The following is a 23,190-nucleotide window of genomic DNA, read 5'->3' as shown; positions in this document are numbered from 1 at the left end:
GCCTTGGCCTTAATTATAACCCTCTTATTAATAATGAAAATAATTTTTTTTTGCTTCCACTACAGTTTTATACCCAATACCTCTTAATATTTTCTCTTTTCCAGAAATCAAATAAGTTTTAAAAATATGTACAATTTAGTTAGATTGTTGCAGTTTCCTATGTTTACAAGTTATTCTTCCAATGCACATCTAATCACTTCCATATGTCACCTTCTAGATAAGGACTTGGAATTAGTACTGTTAGTACTAATTATTAGTAACAAATACAATCTTACAACTTGAATAGCAGATTYCTGCTCAAATCCACCCACATGAACAGAAGCACTTTTTACAAGAAAAATAAACTGTACAGAGACTTCTTTAAAGATCTGATTCAGCCCCTACTGAAACCAGCAGGAATACTCACAGATTCAGATCCTAGGTAAGAATTAGAAGACAGTTAATCAATGGGGAGGATTAGGGGAGGATGAAATGTAAGTGTGTGCCACAACACACACACAACTGTTTCACCCGGCTTGAGATTGCATTTCTTTTTACATGGATGTAGAATAACAATACTGATGCCATCTACATCTATTCATATTGCTGGGAAAAATTAATATTCCATCCAATTATTAGAACATTCTTCATTTGAAGAGAACCAGGGTTTAAAGAACCAGGGTTTATTTTTTCTGAGTTTCTTCATTTAAGATGTCTAGTGTTAATGSTATAAACTCATGGGCTGGAGTGATGACTGGAAATAGTTCTACATTGTTCRAACAACCAAATTGAGTCCTTCCATGCAAAAGCATAACTGCTGGAGTAAACACTGATTTGCGGTCCAGAAGCCAACAGTGCACAACAATAGATAAGGGACAACTAATCTTCCACCGACACCAACAGAATCTTAGATCTTCACAATTGTGCTCTGGAAAGTAAAGCTARTTCCAAAGGCTGCTATATCCTTGCTARAGTCCAAAAATATTTTCCTAACAAKTAATATGTTTTTACACAGAATGCAAAATTTGTCCATGGCAATTTAACACAGCAGTGTTGCAGKGCTGGCTGGCTGTTTCTTCATACTTTGAGCCAAGATATAAATGATTTGTGCAGGGCATGTTAGGCAAGGTTTTTAAATTACTTTGAAACCAGGGTAATCTAAAAAAGCATGTAATACAACACTTCTCTGGGCTGGCTTGACATCTCTTTAAAGTAATTGCTGAATGGTCCCTGGAGTCCAAGCAGAATAGCAACAGGAAGAGTCATATTGTAGGAGTCATATTCAGYAGGAATCCATTGCTCGGAGGATCTGAAGGACTTCCAGCACAACTTCATAACAGAATAAATACTCATCCTGTATGTGGAGACAYCAGTGTGAAACACCTGGTTACATTCAACATAAACTCTACACAAAGAAGGATGGACTAGCTGAAGTTGTATGTTATATGTTTTTATGTTAKATGTTATAAAATCAGCATCTTTGTAACATGGATAACAAAACATACTTATTTAAGATAATCSTTGTTCTTTTCATTCCATCACTRGTAAAAGTACAGGAACRCTGTGTCTTAAGCATATCCTCAACKCTCATTGAKAACAGTGAAGGTTATATATTTGTTTAATTTTAGTTACATGGTCAATCATTACCCTGAAGAAAAATAAATCAAAACRTGTGCTAAAATATTTGCCTATAGGAAGAACTTCTTTAGTCTTCTCACCAACTGCTTTATCTAAGGTGAGTTAGTTGCATCTYGTCTTTTTCTGTGTGAAAAATCTTTTCAGGATTGGGTTTAACTCAGGAGTATAAGGGTTTAGTTGGTGAAGATAACTCAGCAATAGTAAGAATTCATCTGAAGGCTGCAGTTTTGCAAGGAAGGATTTATAGTATATCACTGCTTCTGTGATACTTGCTTTTCTTCTTGCTTTAAAAGAAGGAGGGGGAGGTGGTATCTGTCCTATATTGCTGCTTTGATTTGTTTCACTTATTTATTAAGGGACAGATTTTAATATTTAAAATTAGACACCACTTGCCTAGAAGGCTGTTACTTTCCTCAAATGAGAGGACTAAAATTATATTTTAAGCCTCAGATTTATCAAAGCATGTGGAGCTGTACCACTAAWTGAGGCTTTAATAAAAATAATAATTTAGTTGCCTATTTAGAACTTACCTTAGTTTGGATCATGCCAAAACGCTGATCTCGCAAATCTCTCACTATCTGCTTGATGTTGAACTGTCAGAAGAGAGCAGTTTTTATTTAGTTGACACAGAAATTGTAAAGAAAGATTTAAGCATATTCAGATGGGGAATCTGAGCATTCTTTTAGAAATAATATATTTGTAGTTATTATCTTTGTTTTTTAGAACAAAAAAAGGTGGGTTTATTCTATTTTGTTAGGGTGAATTCTAGCAGGAATTATTTTGTTATAAGATGCTTCCACAATGTTGTTGACATCCATACCAGTTTATAATGCTTAACAATGATCTGTTTAATACTTACACATAAATCTTTTTCTATATGGCTGAGCAGAATTTCAACACACAGCAAAACTCCACTTCTTCCRATGCCAGTGCTGCAGTGAGCAACAATAGGTCCTGTCCTGTGAGCTTTTCTCATGTGAGAAATAAATTTTACAAGCTGCTCAGCCAGTTTGGAAGTATTGTGGTCTGGCCAAGAGGTAAATTGCAAATGACTTATAATGCGTTTTTCTTCTGTCTGGAAGAGAGAGAACAAAAAGGTTTAGTGTGATCAGTCCTAAAACCAATTCCCATGGAATTCCAGAAAAAAAWTTCCTTCAGCCTCATTCTTAGTCAGTTGTTTGTTTACTCTACAATTCTTCAGCTTTTCATACTTGACAATACTAAAGGTTCTTCAGGTTTCCAGAAATCTGCTCAGAAGACACAGGCCTTGGAAATTTATTTCAAATGACTTTGACAAGACACTGAAGTTACTCTGTTGCCTCAAAAGCATGTAGTTATCTCATTTGTTGGTTAGAAAGGAAAAAACAAAAACATTTGTTAAAAGGAACATTGCAGTTCTGTTTGCTAAAACAGTTTTTGTAGATGAACCAAGCCTTACTAATGGAAGAGTAATAATATGAGAGCCATGATAGTAAAATTTAAATAGCTGATTGCTATAAAATACCTTGTGATTAAATACCCAACATGCAAACCAACTATGAATGCTCACAGGAATAAATAAAAYGTAGATAAAGAATAATATTAATTGAATTATCTTGGGTCAATACTTCATGTTGCCAGCTCACAAAGCCACATTAATCTGAGTCCTAAAAAACTACCAGGATTTTTAACTTTCAGAAGAATTTGAAYGTAAATTTGGATTTCTGCTGAAGTAGACCTGTGGCTTTCTGTGGGAGTTTACTACTAGTCCGGTACAAACATTACAAACTGAACATGTTGATTGAAACAATCACATGTGGTGTTCCATCTTAATGGTCTTTTGGGAAGACCAAATGGCTTACAATTCTTCACACTCAGTGATGTAAGGTGAATTTCCTTAAATAGAGAAATTGTTATCTCGATGGAAAAGGCACCAAGTTTAGTCTGGCACAGGTTTTTTAGTTATGCCACTAAACAATATGTCCTGCAGAAATTTTTGTAAAGCTTTATTTAATATTGAGGCAACACTGATGGAACTTATACTTGCCCTGTTTTCCCTATTCTTCTACCTGGATTCTGTATTTGTTAAATTTCAAAAAGATTGCTGCTAGATTTGTAGTTTCACATGTCTTTGTGTCCTTTTGTGAACAACAAAAAAAGATAATTTGTTCTAAATGTTTAAATTTTATGTGATTTAATGAGAACAGTAAGCAATTCCACAAAACACTGAACACACCAGTTCTGTGTCTATTAGAGATCTCATTTTTGGAAGTTCTTGTCCAAGTGTATGTAATATTGTATCYATTGCTTGTGAAATGAGCAGAGAAGAAGCATCTCACTCACCCTAATTTCATGCCTGTTATTCAGATTTTTACATCCCTAAAATATACTGAGCACATATTAAGGAAGAAGCAAACAATACTAATTGTATCTACTCGTGTAAACTATATAAACAGTTTAATAATATATGAAASCATTAAATCTACTCATCTTACCTGYTTGTTGATAATTTCTATTTTTCTAATTATGAAGTAGTCCAGAAGCTGGTAATTGTGTAGCCTGAGACAGAAATTAGCCAGGTCTTTAGAGTCACAGGGAGGTTCAGGCCAGTATCGATGACATTTGACTTGCCCTAGCTCCACTTCTTTTGTCATCATGGCAATCACATCCGATTCGCTCTCCCAGACCATTTGCCAGAAATCAGCCATAGTGGATGGCAGAGGCCCTTGGGTTATAATATAAAAATGTTCCTCTTCTCCAACATTCATTCTAATATAACTTGCATTAATGTAGCCATTCTTTTCTCCCAGAGGAACTCGTGTCTTATCATCTGCACAGAAACAGAATAAARCTATTTCAGCTGTGGATTTGAAACAGAGTTCTACCATCTCCAGCATTCAGGATACAGGAAACCTCAGTCTCTCCAGAAAAGTATGCATCTGGATTTTGGAATACATTTTACTAGTAGCACTAATATTAATCACTGCTGGTAGAAATTCTCACAGATAAACTGTATGGATCATTGCAGCTTTGTTTCTCTGAAGATTCTTGTGTAACACCATGACAAGCCTTCTAATTACTATAGAATTGTTTGGCAGTGATCCAAAGTAGTGCATMCAATGCTGCTTTTTATGTATTGCATAGGAACATTGGCACTGGTTATTGGTGTTACAAATTAGGAAAACCTCTAAGAATATATATAAACTACATCACTGATATATAGAGGGGTTACAAATTTTTGTGTGTGTTGTCCTGCTGCTGCAGTCTAGAAAGACAGAAAGGGTCCAGAAAATTTTCTCTTTCTGTTTCTCTGATGTCTTTGTTCACATTCAAAYGAATGTTCTCATTTCTCTGCATACTTACATGGAAGGATATCTCTGTATCTGTTTTTATTCTGGTTTTCTGGTGCTTTGCCAGTTCTGCAGTCATCTATTGGTTTCACATGTTCTAAAGCCTAGATCAAAAAGAAAGAGTCAATCCATGTTGTTCACACACTCTTTTTATAATGTCAGTGTGAGCAAACTTTACTGCTGTATGTGACCTAAGACTAGCAAATAGACTTCTTACAGAAGATAATCAGTAAATCATTCTCTAAACTTCTAGGCAAGGAATTCAAGTTGATCAGTATTTTCTTCAGCCTACACAATATTTCTGCGATTTTCAAGGGGTATTTCCAACCCTAATGCTCAGACCCAGTCTTTACAAGCCCCTCTTGTATATTCCTGTTTTACAGATGCTTGAAATACTGTCTTGGCCAAATATCAGCATTTATGATTGGTAACATACTGACTAAAACGCTAACTATTGCATTATTAATGGTGCAATAATGACAGTGAATACTGTTCAGTGATGGAGAAAGCAATGAATATAGGGAACAGCACCAATGATATTAAGTGCAAATTATACAGTTGTTAAGTACTTCATAGCAGATTTAGGGGAACTGAATGCAGTGCAGTTGCAAGCACGAATGTGCAAATTAATTTCATACACAGTTTTGGGTTACCTTGACATTTTTTTATTCTTCTACCTATTTGCTCTGCATTGCACAATGCTCAACTATCACATTCTGTCACTATACGTTTATAGGAACTGAAGTATATGTGACAGTTCTTGAACACTTTAATCAATTACTACAGATTTTACTGAGACAAAATATCCACTGGCTTAGGTAAGCGGTGCGTTACGTATTAGTTCTTTATGTTTTCTATGCAGACGTGTGACTCAGCTCATAGTAAGCTATTCCTACATCAGTAATGGAATGGAATGAATGAAATTCGTACATGACCTTGAGCCTTCAGGGAAAGTCAGTAAATCCTACACACTGAGCTTGTGGGATTTTGTACCCAGAAAGTCAGAGATACAAAGGGAAGCGAAAGAAACTGATAACATTGCAATTACTGTGGAAAAGTGGGAGCAATCCATTTCACTGGTAATGAGCATGTCCTTTAAAGGAAAATCCAGTACTATGTCAAAGAATTACAAATAATATGTTCTTTGGGAATTTGATGATAACTGCAAATTCTATTGATGTTCTGAAGAAAGAGATTGTATAAGCCTTTTTAATTTTATGGTATTTGTGATTTATATGCAATCAGATGTAATTATGTGTTTTCATTATCTATGGAGGTATATTAGTTTTTCTTTCTAATTTCACTAAGTCCCTGACTTTAACAGCATCTTATGGCAATGGTTCTGTGGACAACTGGAGTATTGTGTGGAACATTTTCCTTTCAACTGTTTCTACACTGATGAATACCTAGCAKCATGGGTTTCTTGCTTAGGTGCAGCCCCTWGGATAGTTCTTAGGCAGATGTTCAGTAGAGCTGAGGGGGTAATAGAAATGAGTCAATCTAGGAAAAAGTGATTCCTAATCTACATTATGAGTGTTACAGTGTTTATTTTCATTCTACATGRCAGTATCTTTGAACAAGGAGCAATRTAAGGCTGGCAARYRTGGAATGAGAGAGATCCAAATACTGTACTRTCACCCAAACAGCAGAGTCAAAACCCCATTTTGGCAGAAATGATTGGCATAGAAAGTGGACCCAGTAAAGATATACAGGTTGAACTCTCATACAGTATGCAGAAGGCTATTACAAGTCACTTTCTTAGCTGTGCTGAACTGTTAGATCTTAAAAAGTAATCACACTTTACCATAAACTCCTTTAGCACCTCTTGATTCTCAATTCGCAGCTGAAGGCCTTGAATAAGACCTGTTATGCCAGTCCTTGGATCTACTCCACTCTGTGATGGTTTCAAGTTAATTAACTGAGTCAGTTCATCTCCAGAAGCAAAGGTTCTGTCTATATATTAATAAAAACAAACAAAAAAGCAAACGAAAAACCAAAACACAACAATAACAAAAACCCAAGAAGTTTTTAATTATTATTGTTCATAGTGCAAAATCTTGGCTTGAAAAACTAGGGAGCTTCAGTATGTATGTGTATTTTGCTGCTTATATTGTGGAAGTGAAATGTGAGAAAATGGAAGAAAATATTTTCAGCTTACTTATGTTCACAGCAGAAAGAAGAATAAGTCAGCACCATGGATACAAACAGCACCACATTTYATGTTATTTGGAAGCAGATCTGACTACTGCAACTTATTGCCTCACACATTTTCTAAATACAGTCTGTTCTAAATAAACTGTTCTTGTGGAATTGTAAACTTTAATGCTAGTTTATACTGGTATAGGAGTCTCTGGCCACATCTTCACAGGCAATCATCTGAATTTTTCCAACACTTCCACAACAATTAGTATTGCCTTACCCCACTGCTCAGAAAAATCACTGTAAATTCTTCTTTGTAAAGTAAGCAAATACATTTTCTTTTAATTGCACCTCATACTTGCCTTCAAGAACAAGATATGAACTATCTTTGTTGCGCCAGAGTCAGGATTCAGTTTTACTACTTAGCTCATCCTGAAGTATATGTTCTAATCCAATACTTGACAGATTAAGAAATGGAAAAACATTTCATCTCCAGAWATATAACTACAGAAGCAGTTTGAAAAACTTTGGTTCCCATGTTGAGTAAAAGCAGTAGCTTGTTATGTAAAAAAATATTATTTTGAGGCAGAATAATTATGTAATTTGGTTTTTTAGTCATAGGCTACTGTTTGCAAATAACATGCCAGCTGTCTYGAAGAAAACCTGATGATAAATTCCATGGGTTTGTTGCAGGCTGAAGACAAAAAGCAATGCTCTGATTTCCTCTTTGGAGATATCATAACCACTCTTAACTAATCTCTGTTACAAAAGAGTTGTACTTGCTGTATTCTTGTCTGGGCTACAACTTGTCCCTGTCTTGCCTGACCTTCTAGGACACTTTCTGTTCACATTCCATTCTCTAACCAACAAAGAGGCTCCTATTACTTAGTTGAGAGCACCAGTGAAGACATATCCCCACTCCAGAGAGAGCACACTATTTCACATACACCTCTCTTTCCAGATCAAGTGGAATTTAAAAACCTCAAACTCTGAGCAGATAGTAGATGATAGTTTGGTTATTATTTGTGTTTGCTGGCCAGCAGGGCATGGTAGTGTGAGGCAGATAGCTGGTTTGTTTGSTTCTGGTGAAAGCCATCAGCAACTCATTGCTTCCACAGGGTGAGAAGAAGCAGGGAGAGAAGAGAGCGACCTGTATTTCACAGAATCTATGAGATACTGCAGCATCCTTAGTATGCTTCCTCTCATTTGGAGCGGGGGCTTAATTTTCATAAAGGAACAATTAGGCAGATTCTTTCTGTAAACTCTTCTGGTGTCAGAGGGGCTTTGGACCTGAGCTGTGAAAGTGCTTCAGTACATGCTTAAGCACATCGATTCTAGAGGTTTTAATGAAATTGTCATGGGGGTAAAATTCAATGAATATGGGAACAAAGTTGTGAGAGAGAATTTGACCCTTCATTATACATTTTTAAATGTTTAATTTACTTTTTTGAGAAGTTGTGTGGGAACAGTAAGCATACATCAGAGACCTCCTGATGTATGCTCCTTTCAGAGTTGTGAAGATTTGGGTGGCCTTCCTTCAGTGGTTAAAATTTCAATTCTTGAGTGCCCTGAAAGAGCAAATCCCTAGCTTGTATTGAAGGATTCGTGTTTTTTTCAATGTACATATATGGAGGTGCTGGGCTATACTGTTAAAGAAATGAAAAGTTTTTGCATGGTAAGTTGTAAAATAACATATTTCCCCACTGGAATAAGGACATCCATAGCTGCTCATTTCAGCATGAATTCATCTACCCAGCTTCTGCACTTTCTGATTACATAGGTCGCAAACTGATATATTGATKTTTATTTCAATTTGCAAAGAAAAGGTATTTTACTGCTTCATTTTAACATTACTTCTAGGTAGAACAGGAATCCTGTGGGGCATAACATCATCTTCATTGTTCCAGCTGCCTGACTCAGATGGCTGATTTTCTCTTCTGCAGCTTTCACATTCTGCACATTTCTGTGACCTGTAAAACAATGTTAGTTGAAGTGGCAGAAGTTTTGATAATCTAAACCATACAAAGGTTTTGGGTTTAATCTATTTTTRATCACTTTTACCTTTCTTGAGCAACTATGTTCAAGAATTAGTCTGAACTCTGAAGATCATAAATTCAAGGAGTTGTAGTAACGTTTTGTCTGGAGTATTGTTTGCAAATATAGCTAATGAAAACTATTATCAGTATGTGATTGTTGGGCTTTTTCAGAGATWAAAACATACTGTGAATAAAAAGCTGCTGAGAAATGACTGGAAGCAAGTTTCTCACAGCTAGAAACAATTTTTCATGTACGACATTTTTCGGTTGTTAKCTCTTACACCTGAAAGCTTCAGTTCTYTTGTTTTAGTGGTTGTGTGGAAGTTCTTTAGCAGCTCTTCCTGCAGGTGGAGCTGCATTCCAACAGACCCGTGTTTCTGTCATCTGCATGCCATGTAAGGGCAGAGCTGGAAATGTAAGAATAAATTATCYATACTATTAATAATAATAGTTTTATTTCATTTGAAAGACTTACCTGTCTGAAATGTTGCTGATGATATCTGTATAGTCTTGTCCAGCCAGCTGACCTTGCAGAGGAGATTTGTCYGCACTTTCTGGATCCTGTAGGTTTCAAATAAGAAAAAGCTGTGAAAAATTAGTACACAGAAACATACTGCCACAAATAATTCCTCTTCAAGGTTTTCTCAGCTTATTCATGTCAAGGATTCTTACCATTTCTTGTTTATCTAGTTCAATTATATTACTTGAATCAGGGTCTGGGGTTTTTATTTGTTTTCTGGAGGATAAGAAGGCCTAGATTTCCAATATTTTCTGAGGAGTTTTACAGTTTCAAACTTCGAAAGAATAGATGCTGTGAAATTTAATGTCGAATGTCTTGCAGGACTTACTAAGATTCAAAAATGTAACCATGTTTGAAGAAATGTAGATGCATTTGAATTATGAAGATTAGTGGGAGACAGTTGAATAGAAATCTTTTAATGTACATAGTTTAGAAATACCAAAAGAATGGCAAAATTAWTAAATTATTCATTTCAATATTATAGAGAATCAGAACAAGACTTGCATATGCAACCTTTCTTCCCTCCACCCTTTTAGCAGGTGTATTATAGTTATCATATGCTCTTATCTCAGTGAAATCCTGACTCACTCAAATGTCAGCATTTCGAGTCATTGCAGCACACTTCCCTCACATTAAACCTTTTGCATTAGGGTGTGGTTCTGGCCAACATTGCAGCAAACCCATGTTGTAAACAAACATATGAGTAATGCCTGATAAATTCAGAACATTCCTCTGATTTTACCTTGTTGCACATTTGGTTGGAGCCTTCTTCCTTGAARCTGAAAACAGGCTGAGCTTGCAGACTTTCCTCACCACTTGCTGAATACCAGAAAACAAAACCAAAATCAAATGCATGAAAATATAGTTCTGTTTCTTCTCTGCTGCTTACASCAAGGACTTTGACCTCAGATAGGGCACTGAGATTCAGTGTCTTGAACTGGCATGGAATCTCCCTTTTGTGGATGCTCTGGGAGGGTTAGTACAGCACAAATGYCCTATGCCACCATTGAAGAAGCCAGCATAATTCAGACTGCCAGAAGATATGCTGAAGTACAGCCCTGTATGGACAGCAGCTAGAAATCTGCCCTCCCTAACCCGCTCATTCCTTCACAATGCTAATGGGCAAATACCATAGATTAACTTTGCTGCCAATGCTTCTGTAATACCATTGTGTTTTGCTGGCCCAGGAAAACAGTTTAAACTTCCCAGAATCTATGTAATTCAATGATATCATGTAAGAAGAAAATGGCAATGACAATGTCTTCTTGACTAAGTGAAACAAAGCCTCCAATTTGTAACCAGCAGGCCAGAAGGAGCAATGCTATATCCTTCCCACTTGAGTTTCTCCATATTAAAGGAAATGTTTCAGTATTCAAACAAATAGAAAGTTGAGGGCTATAACTCCATAATCTATTGATAACATTATATCCTTGCTTCCACTCCCAGCTTTAATTAGTATTTAATTTTTGAGTGTTCAGTAAAGCAGAGCATAGAGCACAAATTTCTTCCATGCAGTTAGTCATCTCTCTAAGTAGTGCCCTATGCAAGATGGGTGTGCTCTCAAATGAATAACAATAGWTCTGGGAACAGAGGCTTCTGATTTTGAACATGAACAAGCACAGAAGAGAGAGGATCTGTCTGCCAGACAGAACAGGAGGTGTAGTGCTTCCAGGAGATAAGTAGGAGTGATGGGATGTGAAGTTTGTGGGAGAAGTATTTTAGCAACTGAGTGAAAAATGGGCTGTGATTCCATCAGTGAGTTGTATAAAATGGGGTAAAATCAGACCAACATTCATGACTTAAAAGCTTAAGCTGAGTTAAAGCATCTTTGAGGGTCTTGCAGATTTATTCATAGACTATTCCTAAACTTAAAAATCACACTTAGGCATTCCTTCCCTGTGGTCCTATGTCTGGAGCATTTTAGCCAGAGCTGCAAATCAGGGTGAAAAATGTGCTTGTATCTACAGCTATGAAACAGGACTAACTGTAAATTTGACTTGTTTTGCTAATACCAAAGTTGAATTCAGGCAACACATAATCCCACTTCTGTCATATGGTGAGTGGATGGAGCTGCTTACCAGGCTCTGCTTTTGTATTTGGGGTGGAARCTTTGTTGCTCTGGTTGCCTGAATAAGCCCAGTGCAAAGCCACGCTCCGGCAGACAGTGAGTTGAACAGTGCCTTGAGCCTTGCGCAGCAAATCTGTAACCGTTTGGCGTGGCAGACCTGACACAAAAGTCTCATTCACCTGAAAAATACAATGATGTGCATTTCCAGATTCCTGTGAAACAAAGTTTTTTTTTATTAAAAAAAAAAAAAAAAAAAAAAAACAAAGCCCACATATCCTAGCACTGAGCAATCTTTATATAACTTCCTTGAACTTCACATGTCCTCATTTTCTCCCATTTATGGGAGAGAATTTCTAAGGAGAGAAGGATGTAAATGAAAAATAGACAACAATTTTGAAGCTAGTGGAGTGCCAGACTGGTGGAGGTAGAAGAAAATATAATTTGGGGTAAAAAAATGATGATTTATAGTATGCTCTGTTTTTCTGGGTCTGCCTCTGCTGGAGTCCAAATACCAGTGCTAGGGAGGCCGAGTCGCACAGGAGGCAGAACTCCAGGGAAGATGTGGGGGCCCCAGAAGAACCCTCTGAACACCTTCTACATGTTACTGTAAAAAGCAGGATCAGATTTCCAATCTGCACCACCTCCATATTGAACAGGTGCTCATTACAGAGGAGGTGCTCCTTAACTAGAGGAAATGTAGGCAAAAGTGAGGAAGAACAAACATTACCTTAAGCAGGATGTCACCAACTTGAAGTCTCCCATCTAGATCTGCACTGCTGTCCGGGCTGATGGCTTTTATTAGGATAGCCCTGCCATTTTTTCCACCTACCAGTGCAAATCCTAGGCTTCCATTTTCTGCTTTTTCCAGCTCAATCTTAATAATGAAGTCCTACAATAGGAAAGTATGCATTCTAAAGTTGAGTTTATTCAGGTCTATATTTTATTTTTGTTTTTATTACYAAAGATTCCCATTATGTCTGATGTAGATTATGGGATATATTCTACTCTTGAATAGATCTATAGAGCTTCCAGGGATCCACATAATACCTGCATGTATGTATCAGAATGAAAATAATATGTATTTCTTTTCATACTCTTTTTAATAATTGCTGCTGGGGAAAATAACCCCCTAAGAGCAAAAAAATGCATACTTCTGCAAACCTTTTATAATAAATTGGATAAATCACCTTACTTGAGAAATAAGGCACTCTTATCTCCACTCTTATCTATGCAATACATAGTTCATTCTCTTATTTTTCTATAATTCAAATCTTAATCTTGAAATCCCAACATTCCCATCTCTTTTGCTCCAGCACTTCATTTGCTTTTAAAATGAGYTGCTTTTTTAGAGTCAAGTACTATATCAGAAATAGCAGGAAGCTAGAAATGTTTATGACTTGCAGCGTGACCAGTTCCAATGCCACAAATATCAACCTTGGCAATTATTTTTGCAAGTTGAACAGATAAACCATCATGGATTAAATCATGCAGAAAAATCAGTAATAGTGATGACATAATCAAAAGTGAGAAAATTGTTCCAATATTTTTTTTTACGGGTTGTAGGTCTGATTTTAACAAGAGACAGCCTTTTTTTTTGTGAACCACAATCAGGAGGAAAGTAGCTAATCTATTGACATGAAATATCACTCCCATTCTGGATAATTTCAATTAACATTATTTTCCATGTGTTTGCACCAACAGAAGAGATGTTTGCACTTGTAAGAATTTCAAGCATTATATGCTGAGCATGGAAATAACTTTTTTCCCCAGAGAACAATTTCTGTGTATTTAGGAATTAATAATTTAATAATAAATAATTTTTAAAATGCATTACTCTTGCCAAGTTCAAACCATATTGGTCTATGTCAGTACTSCATAATATTCCAAAGATTTGGGGTAATTTTACTCTCTTTTCAAATGTCCATCTGAGAATTGAAGAATGGAACATATTAATCTCAGTTTTCAAACATTATGGTGGAAAATGTTTCACAGTTGTGCTTCTTTTCCCCCGTGAATCCCATGATGTGACATTCTGTGTCTTTTTCCTGTGCTACTTTCTTTCTAAGCATTGAAAAACAGCAGCAGGAGAGACTRTCACCAGGAAGTGCTCAGTGCATTCTTCTCTGTGAATCCTGAATCAATTCAACACTTACAGGACACTCTCCAAGTGCATTATATTCACATTTTCAAAGAGAGGAAGAAAATACATTAAATACTACTGTTGAAAAAATCTCCATATAGCTTACTTCACGTGATTAACCACCTCACACCTTAGAATGTCACTTACTTTACATTCTGGAGAATCAGGAGTGTTCTGCTGAGCATCACAGTTTGTTTCCTTCAAATGTTTCTCTGTGAAAAAGCAACAACAATTTTTAGATAAATGYTCYGATAAAATAATCTRTAGTATAACACTCAAAATCTTYTTCAGAGRCATAATAAAACATTTCATATTTTAYAGGTGAAATACAAAATAAATTGTATGGATTTACGTGGCCTAAAAGTCCTGAAATGTGAACCGCACTGTGACTTTTTACCTCSCTGTGAGCAGGTTCCAAAACAGGCTTTAAAAGCTGTGTCACACAGCATAAGAGRCAGCAGATGGGCAATGGGTAATGTAGGAACATTCTCAGAAACTCTGAGGGTGGCAGGGTTTTTATGAAGASTTAATCTTTCCCAGACAATGCCCATACCACTTCATAGACTTATTTTCTTTCAAAGAAAAGGCACAAAATTTTACAAATCCTAATTGAAAAATTCCAAGTTCCTTACCATGTTGATGCAGCGGGTGTTGTTCCTGGGAGTTCGGGTTTTCATTTGACAAAGAAATATTGGCTTTCTCTGTTTCWGCCGGTGGCCCTAAAAACATACATRYRTGTTTGTTCTGACAGGCCTCCTGCTAAAGTTCATATATTCATGAAATGTAAACTCTGTGCTTAGATTACTAAACAAAGCATCAATATGCAATATCGATACTGTATGAAGCAGTGTGAGATTACTGCATGATTAAGTTTGCCAATTTTCACAGAGATATAAACATTACAGTAGTGATTGTAGAAATACTGTATCTCAGCCATTGCTGTTTTTAAAGTCGTAACAACAATCAGAGGTCAGACTGAGTCRTTCTAGACATGTGGCAATGATCAGGCCGATGAAGAAACACTCCCACCTCTACCCACCCACCCCCAGTTTTGAGGTTTTGTTTTATCGTATTTTGGTAATTTTAGCTGTCTTCCATGAAATACTCTTATTAATGTGTGAATTATTGAAAATAATTAATGCCCTCTAGTTTGAAAATACTACCTGTTTCAATTTTAGAATATGTTCTTGTAAATAGGAGTCTGTAAAAATGAAGGCTCACTTTCTTAATAATAAACTATTACGGGATTGTCTATACATCTATCAGTCATGATAGCAAATAGAACACCAAATACAAAATTACTCTATATTTTTAAAAGTGCCTCTAAAAGGGAGGAATCACAGGATGGTTTGGGTTGGAAGGGGGTCTTAAAGATCATCTAGTTCCCACCCTCTGCCATAACCAGGGACAGATTTCAGTAGACCAGGTTGCTCAAAGTCCCATCCAGCCTGGATATGATGATTTTTGAGGATGAGACATCCACRACTTCTCTGGGCAACTTCTTCCAGTGTCTCTCCAACCTCACAGTAAAGAATTTCTCCCTACTATCTAATCTAAACCTGCCCTCTTTCAGTTTGAAGCCACTTTACCTTGTCCTATCACTACATGCCTTTGTCAAAAGTTCCCTCTCCAGTATCCCTTTAGGTACTGTAAGTTGCTGTAAGGTCTYCTAGGAGTCTTCTCTTTTCCTGAACAACTGAACAACTCCAACTCTCCCAGCCTATCTTCACAGGAGAGGGGCTCCAACTCTCTGACCACCTTTATGGCCTTCTCTTTAAATTCCTCTGAGGTCCATGTGCTTCTTATGCTGTGGACCCCAGGGGCTACATGCAGCACTCCAGGGGAATAGAGGGGCAGAATCCCCTCTCWTAATCTGCTGGCCCCACTGTCGCCGAGGATATGCTTTCTGGGCTCTGATTGCACACTGTTTGGTTGTGTTGAGCTTCTCATCAACAACATYCTYAAATCCTTCTCAGGGCTGCTCTCAATCCAAGCTCTGCCCAGCCTGTGTTTGTGCTTTGGATTGCTCYRACCCAGGTGCAGGACCTTTCACATCTTGTTTTATAGGAGAGGCAGGTAACTGTGCTGTTACACAGAGTTCATAACTCTGTATCAGAGGTGGATCAGGTCTGGTTACCTATCTGAAGGTGTCTTGAGAAATCTTGGAATATGCAAAGCAGGGTCCTACTGGGATACACATTTGCCATGCTTTGTTCTATCACRWTAATTGAGACTACACATAATACTCYCTTATCTTGTAGAAAACTGCTTCAGTTTATAGAAACAAACACATGGCTGTGCATGGTAAAGTAGGAAATCTGTGACTAACTTGGCTTGGAATAAGTTCTTCAGGTAACCATATACAGATGAGTATAGGCACATGAACAATTGTGGTCCAGGATTACTTTCTGAGGTCATCTTTGCATGATTTAAAAAAAAAAAACAACAAAAAACCAACATTGAAATATCCAGTCAGGTAAATGAAACTGGGATTAGGCCTRACTTAATGCTGCAGCCAAGTGTGCACTGCAAAGCACTACTTGCATAACTAWCACCCTTTTTATGTGCTGACCTAGATGTGATACCTCTCCTTCCACCTGAGGGTGCAGCTGCAACCTGTGCATGCTGAGACTCCTTCTACTGTTAGAGCCATTCTGGTCAAGTCTTTGTAGTGCAGATGATTATGAAGTTTTGTATCAGTGACAGTATTAAATATCTCCCGTGATAGGAATGTTTTTATATTAACTAAGAGATATTGGGGCTGCCTGCCTCTGATTTTTTATAGTTTATTGCTAACAGTTTAAAAAGGTGGTCTAGATGATGAAGTAGTGGCTCATATTAAATAATGGCTTGAGGAGTGACGGAAAACTCTTTAGAAAATAGTTTCAGTCAAAATAGATGTTGAAATATGACCACATAAAATTCCCATTTAATAAAAAAATTTTAAAAATACAAACTAAATATGCAATAAATTATTTTTTACAGAGAACTGTACATTTTATTTCTATCTTTAAATAGCTACCAAATTGTCTTCTRGCCCTTAAAATGGCCATAACAGAAATACTGAATGCCAAGTTACAATCTGTTAATAACTTTTAAATGCAATGAATCAATATTTTATGCTTATTGTCAAAATCAGAAGCAASTTTTGAACTAAAACCCAGAAATATTAGCCTTACTTACTATTTTCCTGCTCTATAGGAACCACTGGATTGCCATTTCTGGGGGCAGAAAAAGTGAAATATGTGAGCCATTAAGAGCTGTATGCTTTGTAAAGCACATATGAAAATTATTTTTCAAAACTCAGTTGTCTAAATTGTAGCTGTTCTATGATTTTGTTAATGGTGCTTTTCAAAAGAGTGTTTATATCAATATATGAAATATTTTACTACAGAGAAACATTTTATTTAAATGTGTTGGGGAAAAATATAAGCATGTTAAATCCCCTGGCCCAAWACAGAACTGCTTTCTGGTACTTTTGGAATTCAGCTTTGGTAASCCCCCATATAAAGTGGGGTTTTTTTCTCMCTCGYTTGTCTCTCTCTGTTTGTCTCCCTAGTTTGTAAATTCTGACGTTTGCGGGGGGGTGCTGCCTACTAACTTCTTGTACAACAAGATGTATAATGAGGGAGCAGTTTCTTCTTTGTTAGATAAGCACRAGTTAATAAAACATTGATAAAAGTTTGAACTGTTAAGACAGCCATTCTGTGAGGGCCATTCTGTCACATGCTCTGGTTATGTAACTTAGTTATTCCCATGCTTTGGGTTAATATTTGACTGTTCCTCTGAGATCTTTGGGAGCTATTTCTGCATCAGTCCAGGACTTGTGCTGATGTAATACCAGACTGTGGAAAACAATAATTCTAAAGCGYAGCTGTGAACTGATGAGCAAAATCCTTTACTGCCAATTATTTTTCAGGTCTGGAATGACTTTTTGTTCATGCTGCAGATTAAATKCAACATTTTTAGTACCTTTTAAAATTGTTTGGCTGTTGAAATCAACTCAGAATTTCCCATCAAAAGTAGTTTCTTGCCTGTAGTTGTGAATCTGAGATTGTATGGATAAAGTTGACACTARTGGTGGAAATACAAAGATTTTCCCTAGAGAACAAGGTATATGAAAATGGTATTCAGCCTCATAATTAAAGGCTTCATATTTGGTTTTGGATTATGAAACTTGAAGAGTTCTCATTTATGTTGTATGAGTCTAYTTGGACTCACTGTGTTAGTTGTAATTACAAGGACTTAAGGTATCTTATGGATGTTATATCTCAGGTTGCAACATTCAGACCTTTGAAATAAGGCATTTTTCTTGTAGTTTGTTTTGTGTTGATTATCTGACTTGATGTAAAATTTAGAAACCTGCTTCAGCATTAGGATCAAGTACGGTCAGATTTACCTTGTGGCTTTGATTTGAACATTCTGGGTGGCAGCTTCACACACTCTCACTGCATCATCCAGGCTAATGCCCTCAGTCCGCAGTCCACAGAGGTAAACAATCTGATCTCGTGGCTGCAAACTGCCTTCCACACTGGCAGGAGAGCCAGGCACTATCTCTAGCACATAAATACCTTGTAACTTGCTTCCAGCTCCTCCTGTCAGCTTCAAGCCTAGAATAATGCAGAGAAAGCATCTTTTGTGGCAGCATGCTTTGGATTTCACTGTCAGTGACAAAGTCTAGCAGAATAGATGTGAGTCATTGAAAGATAGGCTGAACAAATCACTGACATTATAAATAAMAGTCTTGCCCCAGTAAGATGGGGTATACAAGATGGACTGAGAGTGAAATGGTATAAGATGTTAAAAAAAGTACAGAAAAACTTTGATGGAGGTGTCCTTCTCTATGCTTCAGTGATGCTGTAGTGCTTTATTTCACCTGATGTTCAATAGTCATTGCAATAGGACACTGAGCTGCATAGCAGGAGCTCCCTCATTACCAGAACACTCAAATGCCTTGCTGTCTGCAGGGTGCCATTGTGAATGGAGGCCTACAACAGCTGAGGAGGTGCCTACAGTGCCAATGACATTCAAGGAATTTGAATCACTGAACAAACTTGTTCCTTACCTGGAAACGGAATACTGTACATGAGCAAATATGGCCATACTGTTTCCTGAGTCTACTGTTTTATCTGTGTGCAGTTCTCACAACATGCTGCAGAAACACCACGATACTCGCATTGCAGGGATTTCTTTTATCATTTAAATTACACAATATAGATAAAGCCTTGTGTCTGGTGACAGGATTCAAGTGGAGATTTTTTTGAATAGCAAGCTGTAGTCTTAAGCTGTGGCTCATCCTTCTCAAACTTTACCTTTTCTTCACTTTTTTCTTTCCCTCCAAATAGATMTTTATGTGTCTCTGCAGGGAGTAGACGTTATTATCCAACTACCTGCAACTTATGTATATCAGTMACATAAAAATATGAGATTGGAAATCTGCCAGAAACTTCAATTAATAGGGTGATAATGCAAAGACCATTTTTCCCACTACCTTCATCAGTCTAATAAGAGATATTAGTCTTCCCTCTYAGGTGTTGCCCAAAATAAAGCTCTCATTCCTTGGTTATGGGTGATCATAGAGAGCATCAGTGTGTCAAAGTCAGTTTGGATCACACTGACCCAAGACCACAATTGCTTATGATTACCTTATGCTGTCATTCCTATACAAAATAGCAAGTACAGCATTTACTACACACCTAGCTGTCCATCGGCACCTTTYGTGAGAGTAATTTCAGGAATCTCATCTGGCCTAACTGAGGGATGTGGGTCACTGTCAACACGACCAACCACAAGGTGCAGATCCGGAGGAGAGCTTTGCAGTAAAGTCAGGACTTCATTGCATGGTAAAGATGTGACATCAATTCCATTCACCTAAAAGACAAACCAGTAAAATCATGTCATAGATCTCATTGACCATCATTTACTGCTCCCTCCCCTCTGAATTTTGCATATGAAATTAAATTAATTTTTACTTCCTTGTTATTGCATTCTTGTGGTATTTAATGTCAACTAATGCAACAGTTAAGATTGGAGTAATATATATTTTTTTAACTTTCATTTTTCTGAATGCAGCGCTTTAATTAAAATAGCTTTTTTTCCCCCTTGAAACTCAAGGTGTTGTTGCAAAAAAACAAGGAAGAGAGTCTTATGCAACAAATTCAACATGAAGCAGGCTGAAAAAATGGTGTAGTATACATTACATATTACGCATACATTACAAAAGACGTAACACCTCCATCTCCTTATTATATTAATTCAGTTTATGTCATTTAATTGGGAAGGCATTTAATGTCTCACTTGTCTTGCAGTGCTCCTAGATTCATGCTATTTGCCTGGTCGTACAATYTATTCAGTCTGAGATTTATCCAACTGAGGTCAGCAAAATTAGATGTATTATATGACTCATTTGCATACCTAAATATGATAAACTGGATGCTACCAAACAAAGAATGCCAAAGCTAAATGACATCGATCTACAAATATTTTCTCTTCCATATAAACTCAAACAATTACTGTACCATAATGATTCTGTCTCCCCTTCTCAACCTTCCATCAGAAAGGGCTGGGTCATTCAAGATTTCATCAACATACAGGCAAGTGTCCATTTTGTTAAGAACTACAGAGAATCCATAACCATTGTTCTCTGACTTCGTCAAAGTCACATAGATTTCCATTTCCTGTTAAAACAAGCACARGGTGTGTTTGATGTAGGCTTTTCTGTTGCTTCATTAACATCTTGCATWATGTTTTATATGCAGGTAGGAATCAGATCCTCAGATGGTACACCAAGAGTGTGCAAAAGGTGTTCTGCAATATCCCAGAATTGTGGGGTTCCTGTTGATTGATTGTTAGGGCCTAATAAGGCAAAGARTGCCACCAGGACCTGGGATCTGGGCATTTGGAATGTGTAAAGAAAGCCTTGGAGCTCTCTGAGCTGACAAGCATTGCAATAGCAGGGTGCAATGATTACTGCTGTTACTGCTATTGCTGTCCCACYGAAGGAAATGCCTGGAGCTAAATTTTGTCTGCAGTGCTCTCAAATTAGTAGGAATTCAGAGCTCATTAGTGTCAGTAGGAATGCAAAATGTTGAGCATTTGGCAGGACTGAGCCTTATATTTTGAATAGTAATTAGCACAAAGATCATACTTTCTTATCAGGACATTACAGCAATATCACTGTAACAAAGTGATTTTCTGCATGGGCTTGAAATATGGCAGAAAAAAGCCACGTAGCAGACTCCAAGTAATTTTAGAAGCTACTAGAGASCTTTTAGGCCTTTGTAAACTGAGAATAATACTACAGAATTTTGGAAAGTTGGAGAAATACAAAGATGTCAAGAAAAAAGAAAGAGCCTTAAGGAAAATGGTTAAGAATTCTGGAGAGCTGCGCATAGTGGAAGGCCTGCATTATTTGAAGATTGTGGATATTCAGGAAAAAAAGTCATGTGGAAATAGCATAGAAAATGAGTTAAGATTAATTTTTAAGAATGTAACATTCTTGAAATAGTTTCTTTTTCCTGGTTTTCTACCTGTTAGTAATTTGGTGGCTATCACATACCTGAGTGCAGCCTTCATTTTCTTCCTTCTCTTCCTCTGGTTCCTCTAAGTCTTCCCATTCGTTGTCACTGTCATGTGTCTCTTTGGTGGGCAGGGAGGATGATGAGGGACCGCAAACGCGTGGTTGTGGGGTGGCGGTGGCTGCAGAGAYTGTCTCAGAGCTTCTTCCTCTCGAAAGTGAGGTCACAGGCATTGAGCTGATAGTGAGATACTCTTCATCAATAGGGGTTAGAGAGAGAGTTTCAGGCATACATTTTGTGTTCGTTARGTCATCATGACTCTTATTAAATACACGGCTGGAAAATAAAAAGATCGCAGTGCTGGGGTTTTCCTCCACATACTTTATTAGATGGCTGCTGAAAGGTCTACTGCTTATGTATTACATTATTTTCATTTTAACTGAATTACTAGTTATGGCATTGAATTGCTGTCTGAATTCTCCAAACAAATAAGTAATCAATATTTTGCAAAGCTACTTCAAAGATTAAAAGGCTTTTGTAATTTACTTTTGCAAAATCTTGAACTCTTAATTTTTTAAGGCATTAGTTAGTTCTTTGGTTGCTTCTCAAAAAGAATAATTGGATAATGCCCAGGACATTAATTATTTCATCTTCCATAAACAAATTAATTAACTTTGCTGCACATTAGAATACACTACAATTTTCATATTAGCATTTTTCTAGAAAAAGGAATGACAGCCACATTTCTGGCTTCTACAGGTCTTTCCTTGGTCACTGGGCACAGACCATAAACAGAAAATAGGAAGTCTTTCCTGTCTCTTTGTGGAAAGAAATCCTTACTCCTTTTTGTAAGCTTGTCTTTATTCTTATGCTTTCCTTGAAGCATATGAGTCATCCAAAAAAAAAAAAAAAAAAAAAAAAAAATGGACCTATTAAATTAATTGAATTAAAATTATTATTGATTCTGTTCCACTATATTGCAGACAAAGTATTCAGCAGTTTTGATGTTCAAGCCCAAACTGTAATCATGCATGCTGTGTTTAATAATTTTGGATGTTGTCCTAAATGAACTCTAGTAGACAATTGTGGCATTGTCTCCCAAAACGTTACCGTTCAAGCTCACAAAAATACTTAAAGCATGTTTTTTTTTTAAAGTATGTTTTCTTCATATCAATCCTTCTTGAAATATTGCTAAACCTCATTCATCTTAAAACCACTTAAAATGACATGTTCATATCTAAGTCTGCCAGGATCTTTTACCCCTTGATAGAAGTGAACTATCCATCACCTCTCAAGCAAACATAGAAAGCTAAAATGAAAACAAATTGCACATCTTTTAAGGAATCACAGAAGATTTCCATAAAACTAATATCAGAAAATCTACACATTTGCATGRAAAGTTTTGAGCAATCTGAAAAAAAAGATCTTCATTAATCAAATAGAATTTCTTTATTAACGCCTATTTCCTTCTGGGAATTKTGTGTGTTTTTAGCTGGAAGGAATGTTTAAATTGAGATGTTTAAATATTGTTTAAAATGCATGCTGTCTTAAACTTCTCTGCCTTCTAAAAATGCAAAAGCTGAAGTTAAATTATACTGAAAATGTATCAAACAAAAAAATTTATTTCAGAACTTCCTTCTTGGGAAGAATTCAATATTTTTCTTGGAATTTATATTTTCCCACAACAAATATGTTTGCTGCAGTTGTATTTCTGCTGGTTTTACTCTCGGAAGTAGAGAAGCAGATGATTAAGCAGGAGCTTCATTCATGAATTGAGTGAAGCTTCTTCACTCAACAAAGAGAAGCTAAAATTGTGAATTGCCA

At 36.7% G+C, this 23,190-nt stretch overlaps 2 protein-coding genes across 2 annotated transcripts in view; one reads left to right on the top strand and one right to left on the bottom strand.

Moving 5' to 3' along the window:
- MAPK8 (mitogen-activated protein kinase 8) overlaps positions 1-23,190 on the top strand; it is a 114,944-nt gene that overhangs the window by 5,771 nt on the left and 85,983 nt on the right. The gene's annotated exons all lie outside the window — the stretch shown is intronic.
- FRMPD2 (FERM and PDZ domain containing 2) overlaps positions 8,718-23,190 on the bottom strand; it is a 45,885-nt gene continuing 31,412 nt past the window's right edge. Inside the window, exons 29-40 of the mRNA XM_057371012.1 lie at positions 21,408-21,702; positions 20,368-20,526; positions 19,546-19,720; positions 18,249-18,459; positions 17,033-17,070; positions 14,482-14,568; positions 13,997-14,061; positions 12,437-12,598; positions 11,720-11,888; positions 10,384-10,460; positions 9,597-9,682; positions 8,718-9,055 (exon numbers count right to left, since the gene is read on the bottom strand). Coding sequence (XP_057226995.1) covers positions 8,917-9,055; positions 9,597-9,682; positions 10,384-10,460; positions 11,720-11,888; positions 12,437-12,598; positions 13,997-14,061; positions 14,482-14,568; positions 17,033-17,070; positions 18,249-18,459; positions 19,546-19,720; positions 20,368-20,526; positions 21,408-21,702 — 1,663 coding nt within the window. The 3' untranslated portion in view covers positions 8,718-8,916. The remainder of the gene's footprint in view (positions 9,056-9,596; positions 9,683-10,383; positions 10,461-11,719; positions 11,889-12,436; positions 12,599-13,996; positions 14,062-14,481; positions 14,569-17,032; positions 17,071-18,248; positions 18,460-19,545; positions 19,721-20,367; positions 20,527-21,407; positions 21,703-23,190) is intronic.

The sequence above is a fragment of the Malurus melanocephalus genome, unplaced genomic scaffold (assembly GCF_030028575.1).
Source record: "Malurus melanocephalus ecotype Western Australia unplaced genomic scaffold, MMel_1.1 scaffold_137, whole genome shotgun sequence".
Lineage (NCBI taxonomy): Eukaryota > Metazoa > Chordata > Aves > Passeriformes > Maluridae > Malurus > Malurus melanocephalus.
Note: the sequence above shows the minus strand (reverse complement) of the source record. Positions and strands in the feature narration are given on the sequence as shown.